Consider the following 19369-nt stretch of genomic DNA (forward strand, 5'->3'; position numbering starts at 1 on the left):
TTGCATGGTATTTGGTTCTATGCATATTACACCAAAAATGTGCCCAAGATGGAACTATAGCAGTGCTGTTTATTTGCAGGTATACTAAGTAAATGGGGCGTTTGAGCATCTTGATGCACATTACAGGCTTGATTCTCAGGCATTAGCTGTGGGACACAGCTCATGACATAGAAGTATGCCCATTTCGCAATCAGTGCAGTTAGATACCAAATGCAGCCACACTTAACAATGGAGAAAACATTCTATTCACAAAACATGAGGCTGAGATGAGACCTACCTAAAAACTGGTACGGATGGAGGTGCTAATGTGGCGCAGGACTGGAATGAGTAACACATTTGGAGTGCAAAAGCTGTGACTCCGCCAGGGATTTATTTCTCTACTTATCTCTGTGAGGTTGGAGGAACAGAAGAAAAGTCAGGTTGGAAGTAATGTAATGTGCACACAGAGGGTCACCAGCAGCACCTACATTCCTTCTTGTGTCTTAAGAAGATGAGACCTCTTTGGAGAAGGGGTGTATGCTGCCTGCTCTGCTAAACAAAGCATATGTCAGTACGTGGTGACCCACCATGGACTTTGCTTTCCAGGATTTCTTGACTGACCTGATGATGTCTGAAGTTGATCGCTGTGGTGAGAATGAGCATCTCATTTTCAGGGAGAATACACTGGCCACCAAAGCAATCGAAGAATACCTGAAGTTGGTGGGGCAGAAATACTTGCAAGATGCCTTAGGTATGTACAGACACTTGGCAAGTCTCACCCACAGAATACGATCCTTGGAAAGGACCATGCTAGAGCAGGGGAGTTGGACTAGATGATCTCCAGAGGTCCCTTCTAACCTCAACCCTTCTGTGATTCTGTGATACACCTCTGTGAATTTCCTTGTGTTCCGCACTGTGGAAAAAACATCAGCTGAGTACTGGTGGCCTTCAGCGTATCAGAGGCACCAACATTTACCAAGGTGAAGGTTTCTCTGGCAGTTTACCAGAAGCCTAAAGGCTGCAAGCAGTTTGCCTAAAATAAAGTCAAGCACAGATGTCCTAGAAGGTACCAGAAAGTTGCAGGCCACAAGCCCAGGGCTGCCAGCAGGCAGTGCAGCTGGGCTGCGCCACCAGCCCGAGTCACGGAGCAGCGCACGCAGCCGGCACGGCTCGCACCTAGGTCTGAGTGCGGGGTACAGCCACGGGCCGCACGGTGCAGCCTTCTCCTCCCAGGTGAGGGTCGCTGCTGAGTTAGCTCTTTAATCTGCTTTCAGAGGAGATAACAAATTGGTATTTGAAGGTGTTATGCTATCTGCCAAGTCTTGTCTCCGTACTGGCAGTGTCATGGAGGCCTGATTGAATCCTTCCCCTGACTGCGCGCCCGCACTCAGACTCTTTCCCCCCTCAGTTATTTGCAGTACTATTGAGTCAGATGAAATCTCCCAAATTACAGTGATGAGAGTTGCTTCCCAGTCCACACCAGGAACCCTCCTGGTAGTTTTTTTTTAAAAAGGCTGGCTATGCTTATGGCTCCAAAAATATTTCTCCTGTTGCAAATGAAAATAATTAGAGCTTCTGCTTCAGGGTAGGTCAGGAAGGAATTGCTGTGTACAGCCAACACGACAAGGATGAGGAGGGGCTCTCGTTGAAGCCTTATGTCTTAGACTGAGCAAAGGCAGCTAGATCGGATGCACATCCTTACAGTATCTCTATCAAGCTGTTAATTTTTCAGTATGCTGAATTCTTTCTAATGGATTTGTGTAATTTTAGGAAGGAGCAAAAAAAATGTAAATACTTTATTAATAATAATGAAGTTGAGGAAGGGGAGATCATTGAGCCAGTCAAACCAATGGACCCTGCGAGATGAGGAAAAGGGATATTAATTTGTTTCTGCCTTGTAATGCTTTCTGTTTGAAGGCAAGTCGGTAACTAGATTATCTCACAGAATTTTTAAAAAGTCAGGAGATTAATGAAAAGAGGGAATTTCATAATACTCTCCTTTCAGGGCTCAATGCAAATGCTACCAGGCAGCTTCATCTAGTATAGGAGGAGCCTGCGGTTCTCGCTTGCTGTTAGGGGCGCTGATTCTGTGTAGACCTTTTATCAGTGAAATGATTCATCTTTATGTCACAAGGTAACACAATACAGTATAGTGCTTTCCTTTAAACCATGAAGCACAAGCAAGTAATAGGGCAGGATAATAACAGCAGGCATCACCTGCAGGTGAGCAGAGAGGCTCCAGAACTCCCTGGCGGAACTGAAAATACATTGGACAGGCTCTCCGATACTTAATTAAAATCTGCTTTGGCAGTAGAATGGGAAGAATACAGACTAGAGTGGGCAAAAGCAGGAGGACAGGAGGAGATAAGCAAACCTTTTGGAACTAGAAGACAAATGGAAACCTTTCCCCTGGCACAGCACCCACCCCTGCAGGTCCCTGTGCGAGGCCGAGGGCAGCCGGTGAAGCAGCGTACCCTTCCAGGGAAGCGCTTCTCACGGGATGGCCGGTCTGAGCACGCTTCCTGAGGGACCCTGTCCACCCTCGCCTGGCAGCCTGGCCGTGCTCCCACAAAACTCGCAGAAGTAGCTAAATACTGCTTGTTAATTCCCATCAGTATCCTGTCATGCTGTCTCCCCAGCCACTACTGTGCGCTAACCGGGATGGACAGCTGCAATTCCCAGCTCGTTGGCTGGACGTGTGCAGAAGTGGTGGGAAGCACCCTCARCCCGGGTGGCACTGGTCTGTGCCCACTGTATGCCGGGATAAATGGCGACATGAGGATGAGATGCTGCAGTGCAGGGCTGCTCTGCAAATCTGGGAGGGTGACAAACAGCCAGTCGGCAAACAGGAGTGCAGGGAAACTTGGAGAAATATTTTAATCTAATTTTGTGTGATGCTCAGCTCAAAATAAACCAAGAAAATTGTTTCTTTCCTTTAATTACCTATTTCTCCTGTGAATCACATTGGCTCGTCAGTGCCAGGGTGCTGTAATAGGCAGAGTCTGCCATAGCAGGACATCTTACAAATAATTACAGAACTTGCCAACGTACTTACTGCTGGAGTAGCCCAAGGGGACGTCTCTGAAATTGGTATAATCTGGGGGGATCAGGGCAGGCTGAGGAAAGCAGTCTTTTGGCACAATAGTTCTGATGTAATTGCCCACAGCCATGTAGACAGAGCTGCCAGCTGGGGAATAGGGATAAAACTTGTTCATCAGGAGTTTGGGTGCCTTTCTGCAGGGCTTGCTTTATTGTTCTGTGAACTTCCAAGGCCATGCAGGCTGCTCCCAGCAGCAGGATCCACTCAGAGATCTTGACAGCTGGCTGGGGCACAACCTCCCCTGGGAGCCACCTCCGATTACTTTCATACTCCCAGCTTTGTTCATTCAACGTGACAGGGGTTGGGCTAACTCCTTGTGCACTGGGGCTTACAAACCGTCTTGCTTGTAGACTGCTTCTCTAGTGTCTCCAAAATCCATCACTGACTGTCTGTTTTACAGGGGAGTTTATCAAGGCTCTGTATGAATCAGATGAAAACTGTGAGGTGGATCCCAGTAAGTGTTCATCTTCGGACCTTCCTGAACATCAGAGCAACCTGAAAATGTGTTGCGAGCTGGCCTTCTGCAAAATCATCAACTCTTACTGGTCAGTATCCCACAGGTGTCACTTCTCTCCGCATGCCTTTAGCTATTGCAGAAGCAGCACAGCTGTAGAGAAGTGTAGCATCAGCCTGTTGGTATCTGCCTCTTAGCTGTTCTGATGGACATCTTTTCAGAGAGCTTTGGATAAGAGCTGCAGGGCTTTGCGCACGCCCTGCAGGATGTAGGGGAGTCCCTGTGACTGCTGTCTGAGGCTGCCCCAAGGCACTGGTGTCTGGGGAGACAGGAACTGAGGTGAAGACAGACTGGCGCCCAGGGTATGCCATGGGTTACACACTCTCAGGTGCGCTCTGCAAACATACGCAATACCTCATCTCTTGTGTGTCTGGCCCAGGAATGGGAGAGAGTTGTTGTGGGTCGTGGCTGCAAACAGTGGAACAATTTGTCAAGAACAGATTTTTCTTCTGAGCTCGGCTTGTTTGGGGATGCAGTTCTGCAGAACCTTAAGGCAAGCTAAGGGTGTGCTGCCATGGGTGGACCCTTCCCTTCTGCCCTCCCTGGTGCCTGCCCAGGAACCAGCTTGCTGCAAGTCAGATGTGGTGTGGCACCAGCAAGGGAGAGGAACATGGTGTGGATAGGCAGGAGGGAGAGACAGCAGCTCCAGCTCTATCTGAGTTTGGAGTATCTGCTCTGGAGGCGTGACAGAGTCACTGATTCCCCACGTTTTTTTTCAGTGGTAGGTAGGGGTTACTGGAGCACAGACACTGGGACAGAGCAGTGGAATCAAGGAACAAGAAATGCTTTTCCCACTGTGGCCAATTCAGAGAGGGGCTTGATGCCCATTGTATATGAAAGTCAGGAATTAAGGGCAGAAATGCATGTCCTGGGTCTCATACCCATACAAAAGTTCTAAACATGCCAAACATACCAGACTCATGGACTTTGCCTGATGGGAACAGATGTTCTGATACCAGCTTAAAGTTTCATGTAATTCTTGTCTGCTGTCTCCTGCATTCTCCTGCCTCCAAAGCATCACATAGTCTGAAATCCTGCAGCAGCGAGGGTTTGTGGCTCTCCTCACGCCTGCAAGGAAGCTGTATCAGCACTGGGAGCTTTTGTTCAGGCAGGTGTTCTCTGGCTGCAGAGTGCTGGAGCCCTGGAGGCACTGCTCTTACTTTCTTACTGGACTCTGGGTTGCTGTTTGGCTCAGTGTCGTGCATTCCTCTGGGCTAAGCTCTTGCTCCCAGCCCGTGGGGCAGCTTGCTGAGGCAGAGATGGGGAGTTCACTGTTCCACTGGCACAAGGTCTGGTATGCAGTTTGAGGCATTTCCCAGTTGTTCATTTTCGGAGGGTAGGTGAAGGTTCTTGCAACTAGTTGGGACAGGCTTGAATAAGCAAAATTGATTGGAGTAAGGTAGTTACCAGTTTGTGTTGTGGAGGTGGCTGTCAAGCCTGGCTGTGCTCACGATGTTGTCTCTTGCTAGCACTGGGGACTGGGAGCCAGTAGTCCGTAAGGTCTGTTATGGATACTGCCTTCAAAGATAACTTGAAAGGGGAAAAAATGGGCTTGTGCCCCTCTTTGARGAATAAAAATGCTAGATTTGTAGTCTTCCTGCTTAAAACTCTGGGCTTAGTTTTTATTAATGTATTTTGTAACAAAACCATTGTTGCAAAGCATCAACTAAGGATAATTTTGGAGGAAGTCTTTGATAATAAGGACTTCTCCTTTTCTCCTCGTTGCAGCTGTTGTATTGAGGTCTGAAAACTCACTGTATGTAATCTCCTAGGATACCAAATGTGCCCTCCTGGAAGCCCAGGAAGGAAGGGAATTGCTTTTCCTGATATTGCTCAGGGAGAGAACAAGCAGCCAAAGTCTCACTCAGACTTCCTTTATCTACCACAAGTAAGAAAAAGGGCAGATTTCTCTACCAGGTAGCCTGTACCTTATCTTGGGCCAATTAGTAATTCTCTGACTCAGGAACTGCACTTACCTGCTTTCCCAGGAGACATTCACTGCTTCTAGTCACCACTGGATTATAATTGTTTGAATTAGTTTCCTCCTAAAAATAACCAAAGCGACACTAACAGGTCAGTCTAAAAATAGGCTTGAAAAGTGACCTAAGGAAAGTCAAGAATGCATGGAAAGTTTCTTCCTCCAGCTCTCCCTTTAGGAGGAAGGCCGAAGCAACTGAGCTGCTGCTCTGTGAGTGTTTCTCTCTCAGTCCTTTGTGCTCAGTGGTTCTTGGGGATTAACTGGGCTGATGATGAGTGTTTGGGATTGGCCAAGGTATCCTGACAGCTAACGATCTTGCTTTAAATAGAGTGCCAGAGTGTGCATGCTCATCTGCTGGAGAGAGTCAGAGAGAGGAAAGAGGTTTACAATAACTGAAAATTGTTATAATTATGACATAATTTGGACATCTGGAAAGTTTCAGTGTAAGCAGAATTTCAGCATGTGGAGGCTTGTTACTGGGAAGTTGGGTAATGAATTATGGACCCGTTTGTCACATAAAGCCAGCTAACTGAATTCTGTCTGCTGCTACACAATTGAACTTTTATAGTCTCTTAGCCTGTGATAGTGAATGGTACTTTACGGGCTGCATGCATTTGGTACATACATTTTCAAGGGTTTACTTTTCAGTAACTGTCCAACCTGTCCAGATCATTCAAGCTTTAAATTGCTCAAAGGATTCTAGTATTTCTGGGCAAATACCATGAAGTAGAAGGACTCTGTCCCATTGATTGGATTAAGCCAAAGACAGAGGAGAGCTTATCCAGCCAAAGAAATTGGCTGGTGCTATTTATAATGCACAGGGTAAAAGCTCATGACTGTGAAAGCATGAAGCCAACGCTGAGCAGGAGCTGAACATGATGGCAGCATTTGCCAAGTGCTTCCATGGAGAGTCACCCCTTAGGTCAGAGATGGAGAACGCTGAGAAATCCTGAGCACAAAGACACACACCTCCATATGCACCAGTGCGCTGAACGGCAAATGGGCTGCCTCGTGGCCAGGAAGGAGACTGCAGAGGTGCGCAGCTGGCCAGGTTTAACAGCAGCAGCCCCCAGACCTGGAGCGTGCTGCTGGCCAGTGCAGTGTTCAGCCAACCAGCAGCACAAATAAATAAGGGGTGAGTGTTGCGTGCACTGCAGCAGGGCAGTGGGAGCCATAAAAGCCTGACTGCTCTTGAAGCATGTACACTGCTAGCTCAGGTAGTGGCGACAGACCTGGAGGCCATGGACATTTGGCCGCAGGGCACGTGACAGAGCACAAAACCCAACAGTTTCCGAACTCTGCAGCTGTGTAGGGGAACAGTCAGTTGGGCTTGCTAAGTGAGCATCTGTAGCCCTGGGAAGTGGAGGCCACAGGATGGGAAGTGCTGGCACCAGGAGGAAGGTCCAAGGGCTGGCAGCACTGCTGCAGAGGAAGCATGCGCAGTTGGGTTCTCTTAATTGTCCCCTCATTTTAAAGCCTCCTGTTCTGTTCTTGCTGCTGCTTGACAGCGTTTTGGCAGTGTGCTGCACAGTGCGAGGCCAGGACAGTGCGACTCACATGGTTTTCTCTTTCTGACTTGTGTGAGATTCAGCCACAGGGCAGTCAAGCCCAGAGAAGGGGTCAAGCTCGTTACAAGCCTGTTCACATTGCTTTGCTTATCCCAGCTATTCCCTGCAGCAAAACTGAGAAACTGTCCTCTGAAATGGCCCTTTGCTAAGGTGATTTATGGCCTAAAATGGAGTCTGCCACCCTCCTCAGTCTGCTTTCATATCATCCAGCTCTGTAGGTAAATAGCTTTAGTTTTTAAACAAAAACTGTGGTTGCTGGCCAGGGCAGCCTCCTGGGAGGAGGGGGAAGGGGCTCTGTACCAAAGACCTGGCAGGCCAATGGCCCAGTGCGGTGGGAGCCGCTGTCAGCCTGCTCCTGCATGTGGGTGTACCCAGCTGAGTAAATAATACATGATGGGAACAGGATAAGGTGGGAGCAGGGAGCTGGGGAGGGCCCGAGGAGAAATCAGCAGCAAGTTCTCCAGTGATAAGGGCTGCTGCAGCTGGAGTTCATTTGACCCATGGGAATTTTGGAATTTAGGAAAGCCAGGCTGAATTCTGTGCGAAGTTACAAGTCTGGAATAACTCTGCTGGGGTTCTGCAGTTATACCAGTTACAGTGAGATTTGACTCAAATGCTTGAACAACAGTATTACAATTTGCACACCCCTCCCTCCAAACACCAGCTGTGCCAGTGACCCCAGGTATTGCCACTGTCTCTGCCAGTGTCCTGGGCATGGACTAAGAACCTTCTCCATTGTGGTCTGAATCCCCTTCTAATGGGAGCTCTGCAAAAAAGTGAGAGGGCTCTACCTTTGTAAGAAGGTCTTGGTGTCGTGCCCTATGGCTGATTCATGCCATGTTTAGTTACTGCTGTGTGGCAGCTTGAACCCCCGGCCTTGAATTTACCGTCTCTGAACATTCTGTCATTTCAGTGTCTTCCCAAGGGAGCTCAAAGAAGTTTTTGCCTCATGGAGACAAGAATGCAGTAATCGTGGCCGCCCAGACATCAGTGAGCGTCTGATCAGTGCCTCCTTATTCCTCCGATTCCTCTGTCCAGCCATCATGTCCCCCTCTCTCTTCAGTCTCCTCCAGGAGTACCCGGATGACCGCACTGCACGCACTTTGACCCTTATTGCCAAAGTCACCCAGAACCTCGCCAACTTTGCCAAGTAAGTTGGGCTGCAGGAGCAGGAGGGGCAGGTCTGAAGAGGAGGAAACTCCAGACGTGTGGGTTGGCTGGATTCAAAGCAGAGGGTCAGTGCATTGGCAGCAGCTCTGCAGGTGGCTGGCTTAGGCTCTCCAGGGCAGCAATCACGTGCAAAGTCCCATGCTGTTCTGCCAGTGTGCTGCAAACCCAAGCCGCAAGGATGCAGCTCCAAAAGGACTCAGTGRGAGTATCAGCAGGGCCTGAAAGAAAAGTGAATTTGGGAGAGGTCCTGGCACTAGCAGCAAGGTGGCTAAGCTGTACTGTGGGTGTTTCTCTGCATTAGAAGCTGGACCCAGTGCTGGCCACATGGTAGAGCCATGGCTCCTGGATCAGGAGTGCTACACTGGCCACTCCTCTCCTAGATGGAAAAGGCCTGTTTGTTGTTCTGTTTTTTTCCCACATCTCTCTGAGAGCCGTTCCCTCACTGCTAGGTCAGGGAAATCATTTAAGTTTCCAAAACAGCACATGTTTTATGAACAGGAAAACAGGCTATTCTTACCATACAGAAAAGCAGGCTGGGCCACAGCAGAAACACCCAGGCAGAGGCAGGAAGTTTGTCGCATAATGGCAGCGCTGGGTAGGGCTGATGGCATGCACGCTACCTACCTCCCAGCAGAGGCACCAGCAGGGCCAAACTCCGGACAGCAGCACCGGGGTGCATAGCTCAGGAGTCATTCTAGTGTGCGCTGGAACCCTTCCTGTTGTTTAAATGCAGTTGTCTGAACTTGGAGGGCATGAAAAGAGAATRGGAACATTATCAATTTCTAGCTAAGCCCATAGGTTTGATGGAAACAAAGCAAGAGATTTCTGAAAATCTTTCCACTGGCTGCAGCTCTGAGCTATTTATCCTGAGCTCTGATAACAGTGATGAGCTTTTGGAAATATGAATGGACAGTTTCCATCTAAAGCTTCTTAGATCTGGAAACTAGCTTAGTACACACGCTCACAGGAATGCATGCACATAGACACAGACACAGACAGAAGACATACAAGTGTGTTACACTAGATGACAGAAATTCTCCATATTCCTCATCAATCCCTAACTAAAAGGTTTTCAGATTTTCAGCACTTTGCAAGAAAGACTCTTTAACTAAGCTGGCATTAGTCAAGCCAAAGTGATCAAGCTGAGCTGTCCTGCAGACTGCACACAGCCAAGCCTCTCCTCACACAATCACTGTCCCTGTCACAACACGAACTGTTGCTGGTACAATTGAACCACGAAGCTCTGCTGTGCTCTAAATAAGACATCTGAGAGCAAAGACTGTGTGAAGTGGTAGAAGGGGAAAAGAGGGTGCAGAGAGTCTGCAGGGGCAAACAGGCTGAGCCAGCTGCAGGTGTGGATCTCCAGGGGATCCCCAGAGTGGTCATGCCATGGCTGCGACATGTAGGGCTAGAGTTCGCTTCTGTGCCTGTGGAAGGGAGGGTGGATGTCAGGAGCCACTGGTGCCAGTCTTCTCAGAGGCTTCTCCTGAGTCTGTTTGTTAGGCTACTGGACCTTATGCTAGTTAACAGCAGTAGGCCAAATATTGACCTTTTCACATCAGTGCTGTCATTACACTGAAATGGACTGTTTAGCCCAATCAGTTTGTCTTTTGTCCCTCTAATTTCCCTTATCTCGCCGTTAGTGTATTCAAAGCTTGACGCCTGTCACATTCTCATGCCAGACACATCGTCACCTTGTGAGCTTTTACACTTCAGGACTCTCACAGACAGTGGAGACACTGTTCCTTCTCTCTGATAGCAGGCCTGCTAGAAGTGGCGTGCTACATTAATGCACCAAGGCGGCAGCAACATTCAGGGGCTCAGCCAGCTCTGAAGCTTTGCAGGTGTTGTTGGATGGAGGCAGAAGGCAGAGGGCCTTTGGGTGTTGGTCGTAACATACTGGGAATGAGAGTACAGAGCATTTGCAGTGGTGTGATGGTTTCAGTTGCCTGGTGATGCTAGATCATATTGGTCATAATAGGATAGTCCTTCCTGTGAATTCTGGATTCTTTAGAAATGCTAGAGGAGGAGAAAAAAGGAAAATTTCTGTTTTTCCAAATTTGAGTTTTGGATTTGCACAGAGCTGCGTCAAAGCAGCAAAATCAAGGTTGGCCTTGAAAGTTGAAGGATGCAGCAGTGATAAGGGTCTGGATCAAAGACTCAGATCTGGACCCCTCTGTTTTTTAATCTCTGGACTAGGTTGGGCTGAGTGTTACAGTCTCTTTATTTCCAGCAACGTCTTACATCTGGAGGCCATACCCTCTCTCTAGCCTTCACGTTTATTTCTACTGCTCAGATCCCATGCTGATGATCACCTAGCTGGGCTAGGCTGGACTTCATTTTGGCTGCATATTTAGTGAGGTACCAGTTAAGTGAAAAAGTTAAGTGCTTGCTAGCAATCTAGTGATCCCAAAGGCTTTGAAAGGGTTTAGATGCTGGAGGAAAGGCTCTAGCATTCTTCTCTGCATATGTACCTGACTGTTCTGTCGACTGTACCTCTGTTTACAGGGTTTAGCTGAGATTCATATTCCTGTCTTGACAGGTTTGGCAGCAAAGAGGAATATATGTCCTTTATGAATCAGTTTCTGGAACATGAATGGACTAACATGCAGAGATTTCTGTTGGAGATTTCCAATCCAGAAACCATCTCAAACACAGCTGGCTTTGAAGGCTACATTGACCTCGGCCGGGAACTCTCCACTTTGCACTCGCTRCTCTGGGAAGTCATTTCTCAACTGGAGCAGGTATCTGGGGGAAGTCACAGGGGCAGGCTTTGAGGGAAGTGCAGTTGGCCAGGGCTGGGCATTTGGACCATACCACACCACACACCTCCCACGTCCAGCAGGTATCAATCCATTAGCTGTATCTGTGCATAGCATAGCTGTTACTAACGCTTAGCACTTCCACAGCCTTTGCACATGCTGTAGAAGTAGCTTATCCTTCGTGTCTCTCTCTGAGGCAGGTGAGTATAGTTTTTTCCTGCTGTTTATCACATTGCAGGGGGGGTGAGGATGGAGGGGCAGATGGCATGAGAAGGCAGAGCTGTTGAACATCAGGCCTTTTGTCAATCCCAGCAGATTCAAAAGCTTTATTTTTAATTTAAAAGGTTTCTGTCTAGAAACCTGGACCAGACCTGGCTGTAGCTGTCTTTTTTCTGTGTCTATAATATGCTTTCTGGTAAGAATGCTTGCTTCCTTCCGCCCTGCAGCAGCAGATGGCTTCTGGAGCCACATGCCCTGGGGCAATCCATAGCCTCAATAGTGGGGGTAAATGATGGAGAAAATTAATGCTGCTAACAAATAATTCACTGCAGAGAGTGCTCAGCAACTGACAGATCCCACAGTTCTCTAACAGGAAAGCAAGATGTTTGTAATAATTCTACCCTCCTTTCTCCCCAGGGCATAGCAACAAAACTTGGGCCTCTGCCTCGGATTCTGAGAGATGTCAACTCAGCGCTCAGTAACCCGGCCTGCGTGCAGGTCTCAGTCACGACTGATCACACTGCATCCACTCCTAATGCCGGCAACAGCATCTCTGCTGGGCTACAGAAAATGGTGATAGAGAATGACTTATCTGGGTAAGAACATAAGAGGTGGCCTGGCCACAGACCAGTGAAATACCAAATATTCTACTACCAAAGCCCAAGCACCTGCAGGGATAGCCATAACAAGGTGTAGTGTGGAGTCACCTGATCCAATGGCTAGGCTTTCTGACTGCAGAACGGATCCTGCATGTAGTCAGTCAGTTTGCCAGTCGATGGGCAGTAGTGCAAGTAAGTGGCTCCATCCTGGGCCCATCATGAGCCAAAACAGGAGGGTTGGTTCTGGTCTCAGCTCTTGGCATGGGGTTGCAGAAACAAAATGCTCCCCCTTTGAGGACTTGAGGGCTTGTTCATACCATCCCTAGGATGGTAACTATCACTATTAAATTCATTAGGTCTCTGATTGAGCAAGATGTATAGGATTGGCCTTATCCAAGACACAAGTGYTGAATTTAGGGAGATCTGAGTCTGGACATTTCTCTAACAGTCCCCAAGTTAGAGAGGCTTAATAATCAATTCCATTCTATTCTGTCCGGTTTTTATAATGCTGGCTATTTTTAACGAGCAGTGATTCACACACACAGTCACCAAACACACTTTTTGGCCTCGTTATGTAAGTGCGTTCATTCATAGGGAAGATTAATCTGTTGCAGACCTACAATGTTTCTGTTTGTGAAAAATGAAGTAGAGCCTACACAAACTGAAAGGCTGCTAATAACTTAGTTTGTAAGTGGAAACTACATGTTATTTAACAGTTTAATTAGGAATGAAAGGCAGCAATAGAGCTGGACTTGCTGTAATCAGAGCTTTCATCTCTAATGCTTCCCAGCATGAGGTATAGTTATTTAAATTTAAAGCTGTGGAGAATCTCTGACAGTATGCTTTCTCTCAAATACTTGCTTATAGTACACCATTTTTGGTCAGAGGCTATTCACATTAAGCTACTGCAAAGCTCTTTCTTCTTATCCACTAGAAATCAATACTGCATGAATGAATCCGTTACAGCAGGAGGAATGGGTGGGTAACCTTCAGTTGCTACGATTTAGCTATGCTGCTGCTTAGAAAGCAACAGCCAGAGTTATTATTGATAATAATTGTTAATTATTTGCATTGCATAGATTCTTGGAGGCCTAGTCAGGGATCAAGACCCCACAGTGCTCCATGCTGTACAAATATTGGCTAGCATGCCCCCAAGAGCTTCCTGCTTAGGTATAAAACAAGGAACAGGAGAGTGGATACAGCAAGCGGGAAGTGGAGACAGTGACAGATGCTGGACAGCATGACGAGCAGATYACAGCTAGTGAGGCGCAGCCTCTGGGAGTGTGTCCGTGAATGCCTCCTATGCACAGTGCAGCCCTCTCCACCACACCTGCTCACACCCCCTTGCTCACCTGTCTACACCTGCTTGTTCCTCCAGGGTTGGCCCAGGACTTCTCTGCACTCTTCTGTCCTCCCTGCACTCTCGCTGCACTGGTCCCTCTGCGCGGACAGGGCCTGGCCTGGCCTGCCCAGCTGGGGCAAGCCCCGGCTCTGTGCCCCGCAGGGGACTGGGTTATGTCCCTGTTCCCACAAAGCTGCGCCATGGTGATTTCTTCTGAGTGATAACGTTTTCCTGCTCCAGTGCAGCATTCACAACTCTTCTTTTTTTTTCTTTTTTGTTTTCCTCTCCTCTTCCTTATGCACTGACTTCCCCGCAGTCTGATAGATTTCACACGGTTACCATCTCCAACCCCTGAAAACAAGGACTTGTTTTTTGTCACAAGGTCTGCTGGGGCTCAACCCTCACCTGCCCGAAGCTCCAGTTACTCAGAGGCCAATGAGCCCGACGTGCAGATGTCTAATGGCAGCAAGAGTTTGTCCATGGTGGACTTGCAGGACAATCGGCTCTTGGACAGTGGAGCAAACGCACCTGGCACTGCTGACTCCCTCAATGACAGTCAGTCCTCCCTCGGGCAGCTGCAGGGCGTATGGACCACACGGACTCAGCAGAATAGCGTGACGGGCATGGCCACCGTGCGTCGGGTCGGCCAGACCCCCACCACGCCGAGCGGCGAGAGTGCTCCCGGCCGGCCCCAGCTCCTGGCACCCCTGTCCTTCCAGAACCCCGTATACCAAATGGCAGCTGGGCTGCCGCTCTCACCCCGCGGTCTGGGCGACTCCGGCTCTGAGTGCCACAGCTCGCTCAGCTCCCACAGCAACAGTGAGGAGCTGACAGCCAACAAGCATGGCTTCGCTGCTCCTGCCGGCAGCGAGGACTTCACCCGCCGGACAGGGGAGCTGGCCCGCCGGCAGCTCTCGCTGACGGAGAAGGGAGGCCAGCCCACCATGCCACGGCAGAACAGCGCAGGACCGCAGAGGCGGATAGACCAGCCGCCCCCTCCGCCTCCGCCTGTTACCCGGGGAAGGACACCACCCTCCCTGCTGAACACAGTTCAGTACCAGAGACCCTCCAGCGGCAGCATGATGTCCTCCTCGCCCGACTGGCCTGGCAGCGGGGCCCGCCTCAGGCAGCAGTCTTCCTCCTCCAAAGGTGACAGCCCTGAGATGAAGCAGCGTACGATGCACAAACAGGTTAGTTCCCGGAGGCTGTACCCAGGAGAAACAGCCTCGGGGTTTGAAGGGACTGGGCTGGGGTCAGGCCCTGAATCTGGAGAAAAAATTGGCCACGTGGGGATTGCTGCAGTGGGAGGGGATGTCATGCTGGTTTTGAGTCAATCTATCAGTGCCAGTGCCATGGTGGCATGTGTACATGGGGATGTACCTTGGCTCTTGCGCTCAGCTTGGCCTGAGATGGAGGCCCTCCACGGAAGGGAACACATCGGTGTTTGTTCTCTGCGTTCCTCCATTGTGTGGTGCGTCAGGAGTGTGACTGCTGCAAGGCAGTAGCTGGTGGAAACACGAGAGCGATGGCAGCCGTGCCACTGTCCTGCTCTACCATCTCGTCACTGCTTTGCCTTTCCATGTGCAGGCTGTCATCCCATGCCATAGTCAATCCAGCACCATCTCACAGACTTGGACCAGCTCCTAATCTTCTCTTGTAAATAAAGAGTCTCCATGCTGTTGCTACTGTTCCACCAGAGCTGCAGTGCTCCTGGACACTTCTGTTTGCTCTTTTAGACCCTCCCGTAAGGGAATCTGGGGAGGTGAGAGCGGTACGGAAGAAGTGTTTTTCCCATCGAGAGTGAAGTTCATGCTGTACAGAGCTCTGTAGTGCTTCAGGTCTCACAGCACATGCTGGTCTGCATAGAAATAAATTCTGCTATTCATGGTGCTAAAAGTGAAGGCAGTGGGTCACAGGCCCAGGGCCCTCTGATTTTCCTGGCATGGGTAAATTTTTTTCCTAGGGCTTATTTATTCATTTTTTAGGGAACTAATCCTATAAAAAATCAACACAGTAGGGACTCTCAGTGCCTAAAGGAAGAGTTTTAAAAGTAATACAAACGCAGAGAATATGGACAACTGGCAGGAGCTTACTGCATCTCAGCTCGGACATGGTATTAAGGCTCCTTGTAAGCAGAACAGTGTTGAAAGAGCAACAGAGAGTTAGTTTAACTACCCCTCCTTTTCAAGGCAGCTATGGAGGCCTTTGTCAGTGCTGCCCATTAAAGGCTGTTTTATCAGCCTGATCTGGAGCTGTTCTGTGCTCATGGTATTGATTTGTAAGCGCTGACATTAGCAAGCATGCCATGTAGCAGCATTTGTATAATGTGGATCGATACTCATTAGGTACAGAGGGCACAGGGCTCTGCAAAGCAGCAGCCTGTTCGGTAGAAGAGTTTCTTCCAGAAAAAGAGAGCAGTGAACTGCTGGTGACCTTTGAAAAGCTCTGGCAAATTTGTTTGCACACCTTTCATCCACCCTCATTCTCCTCTCAAAGGTTCTCTCAAGAGTTCAAGTCCTGAAAATGCCTCTCCTACCCCTAATCTGCATATTTTACTTTGTTAGATGCATCTTTACTTTGTTAGATGCATCTGTAGATCATAATGAAACTGCTTGTTCATAGTTGGTAGTATTTAATGCGATCTGAGAACAAAGTAATCCCATGTGATGGCCATTTCAGTAGAATTCCCGAAAGCTCACTGCAGCCAGCCAGAAGCGCTCCCCTCTACCTCTGTGAGTTCATCTATTGGCCTGAGTTTAAAGTGGGCCAGGCCAGATCAATCTCTCTTTCACTTCTTCAGATAAGGCAGAAAGAGGCAGAATGACTCATGCACAGTGGTCTGAGCTCTGTTAATTGGCAGTCTTGGACCAATGGTCTTTATGTTGCTGAAATGAACCACGATGGTCATTGCCAGTGTTCCTCATAACCACAAATCTGAGCAGTCGTCACAGGTACAGTGCCTGAGCTGAAGATGCAAGAAAGAGCAGAAAGCCACAAGTCAGGGGAGGATTTATAGCAAGTGATGTTCCATGAACTGAGTCTGGAACTTCAGATTTAAAATTCTGGAAAAAGAAGACCAGAGTGAAAGATGGTATGGGAAATCTCCCAACCCCAGTGAGGTGATTAAAACCAGTCCCCAGTCCTTCAGAGTACAGGATCTCCTGTTCTGCTGCTGCTGCTGACAGGGGCTGGTTTTCTTTACAGTCAAAAAGAAGAGGATGTGAATGGAGGAGACAGTCCCTTAGATTTCTGACTTGTTAACTGGTTTCCTCTTGGCCAGATCATCCAATATGCCTTGTGTTCAGCCTGAGAAACTATTTACTGCAGTTTATAACCAACCAGGATGGAGGGGAAGTAGCTGCAGGTTCACTTCTTCAAGGTTGTAATGTGCTTGGAAAATACTTAGGCAAAGGTGTTCAGTTTGAGTTTGCCATCCCTGCCCAGGCTAGGAAGGCAAAGCAGCAACTGTGGCTCTCACTCACTGACAGCAGAACAGCACGCTCGGCACGGCTCCTTCGGCTCCCATAGCTACATGAACAAACCTACAGATGAACTACTAAGATGCTGAGCACTTAGACCTCTCCAGCATTGTAACCATGGAGTATCATCCAAACAGAAATCTTTATTTTCTGAGAAGGCACCAGCATGACCAAAAGTAGTACTTCAGTTTGCATATCTGCTTTTGTGTATATGAAATCTCCACAGCAAGCAAAAAGACAGCTCAGTAAAGCAGTCTGAAGAGTTGAGTGAAACCTCTGCTTGCCGTGAATATACCATGTCAAGCCAGTCTGTTTGCCTGCAGCTCTGCACCTTGACAGGTCATATTGTTCTGAGGTAACAGCAGGACCTGCTTAGAAACCAGGACCTGTTGATTTCAACCGGATCCCACTAGTGCAGCTTTGTAGGACTGTTCTGTGGGGACGGCAGACGGAAGAACTGGGCCTACCAAAGGCTGTCTGACATTATCGACCTAAAATGATGTGAGGTGTGTTAACAGGAGTTGTTCCTGTTCCCTGCCAGGCCACTCTGGTAGCTCAGACCTGTTCATTGCTGTTTGAGCAGCACGGGAGAGGGCTTGGTTGGAAGGATATTCTCTCTCTTTCTAGCTTCACAACCATTTCTGTTACAGGTTTTTCTTTTGTTATGGTTGTATGTTTCATTGTAGGCCCCTTCTCCTGTGAACCCCAATGCCCTGGACCGCACTGCTGCTTGGCTTTTGAATATGAACATGCAATTTTTAGAAGATGAAAGCATTGACCCAGATTCCAAGCACAGGGATAAGCTCAGGAATAAGGACGAGCTCAGCCAAGCAGAAAAGGTAAAACCTGATTGGATTGAAACAAGTTTCTAACTAGAGAGAGGGTTTCCTTAACTGTTGTTCACCTAAGCACACTGGGGCAAGGTGGGCTGTGTGGCACCTCACTGTCCAGGAGAGTGGGGTGACAAGCTGCTCTGTGCCCTGCTGCACCGCACTGCAGAGCACTTTTGGGGGAAGGTTTGGGAGGTCTTCACATACTCTGTGACTCAGATTACCTTCTGATGAAACCAAGTAAGAAAAACAGGGGCCAGGAATCAAGTGCTGAAGCTGCTCTGGGACATCACCTGAAGCCAGCCAGCCAAAGCCTGTTATTCCCCCATTCCTACTCCCCCCCCCCCCTTTCTGGAGAGGAAGAAAGCTTAAAAAGTGAACCAAACATACGCAGCAAAGAGGCAAGGGAGTAAGACAGAGGCAGCCTCATGCCTCACAACAGGGACATGTGGCAAGAAGCAGCTTCCACACTAGAAGGCTGTAAACAGACCTAAAAATTAAGGCCAGATTCTGGTCTTGAATATAGCACTGGAGCCTATGACTTCACTGATGTAGTGACACTGCTCCAACCTTATGGTTATGTCACCCGGATTAGGGACTGGCCAGTCTGTGGATCTGTCAGGGAGTCGGTTCCAAAGTATTCAGTCTGAGCCTGCATTTGTGGAGAGGCTCTACACTGTTGGAGGAACAGAGGCGTACTGCTTCCTTTCCCTCCTTCCCAGAGAAGCCTGGAGTGGGAGCAGCAGGGAAGAGACCGAGTACCTCTGGGAAAGGGTCAGGGTTAGAAATTAGGATGCTGCAGTMAGAGTTGAGAATTTCCTGTCTTTTTAAATTGCTACTTCTGCAAGATGCTTTCTCAGCAGCCTGGCACTGCCAGGACATCTGCAGTAGGCCACAGTTAGCATTTGGGACCTTTCCTGAATGTGCATTCCTTTTGTCGCATCAGCCATGAGTTACCACCAGGCCAGCTGGAACTGCAGACATGACCCTCCATGTACCTTTTTGCTGTTTTCCATCAGAGTCATATTTCTGTTTCTGTAAGAATAACCTTCCCATTCTAATTTTGCTGTGCTATATTGCTTTGGGACTAGTTATCTGTTAACTTCAAGTGAAATGCCAAAGTCAGGTATAGTAGGGACTGGACATACAAGAAGAAAGCTCACAGTTTCCCCAAGAAAAATATGGCAGTTGTTTGTGAGAGTTCAACCCACTTTTTACTGGCTTTCTCCTCCTTAGATACTCTTGTAAAAACAGAGACATGCACTGATCAGGTAGCAGCTGATAGAGAAAAAAGCTCTGTAATTAGCAGACTTTATTTCCAGATGTATAAAAAACCTTGAATATGACTTAAGCACAGAAGGTAGAGCTCTTTTCCCTAGCAGAGACACCAGTAGACAGCAAATGAAAGAGAAGGTGCTGTCAGGCTGGTGTATCATGCACTGGGTTACTGCTGCATTTGGTCACTGAAATGCTTCAAGAAGGGTTCAGTGCTTATTTGAATCTGAAGTGGACATGAAAGTGGTGGGCTTCGCTTTTGCATTGGAACTGGGGGGTGAGGTGAAATGCCAGAGAGCCACGCAACAAGAAGTGTCTGCTGGCCAGCTCCAGCTCACACTGCGAACTCCCGCAGGCGGGCAGAAGGCACTCCGGTGCGGACACTGTGCATGCCAAGCGTTGTCACTAATCCCTTTTCCTGGCAACCTTTCCTGTGAAATGGGCTCAACTTTTAACAGGTGGGCACTCACATGGACTGCTCTATTTCCATGCCAGCCCAAGAGGCCGCTGCCCCGTGGGAAGCGCCAGGCTCACCCTGTCCTGCGCAGGGAGGG

The 19369-nt window shown here is 48.6% G+C and overlaps 1 protein-coding gene across 1 annotated transcript in view; it reads left to right on the forward strand.

The window, feature by feature from the left end:
* DAB2IP (DAB2 interacting protein) overlaps nt 1-19369 on the forward strand; it is a 182298-nt gene that overhangs the window by 154367 nt on the left and 8562 nt on the right. The window contains exons 7-13 of the mRNA XM_026062195.1: nt 586-730; nt 3480-3624; nt 8053-8289; nt 10852-11053; nt 11708-11886; nt 13548-14421; nt 17397-17549. Coding sequence (XP_025917980.1) covers nt 586-730; nt 3480-3624; nt 8053-8289; nt 10852-11053; nt 11708-11886; nt 13548-14421; nt 17397-17549 — 1935 coding nt within the window. The remainder of the gene's footprint in view (nt 1-585; nt 731-3479; nt 3625-8052; nt 8290-10851; nt 11054-11707; nt 11887-13547; nt 14422-17396; nt 17550-19369) is intronic.

This window comes from Apteryx rowi, unplaced genomic scaffold (assembly GCF_003343035.1).
Source record: "Apteryx rowi isolate R43461 unplaced genomic scaffold, aptRow1 scaffold_19, whole genome shotgun sequence".
Lineage (NCBI taxonomy): Eukaryota > Metazoa > Chordata > Aves > Apterygiformes > Apterygidae > Apteryx > Apteryx rowi.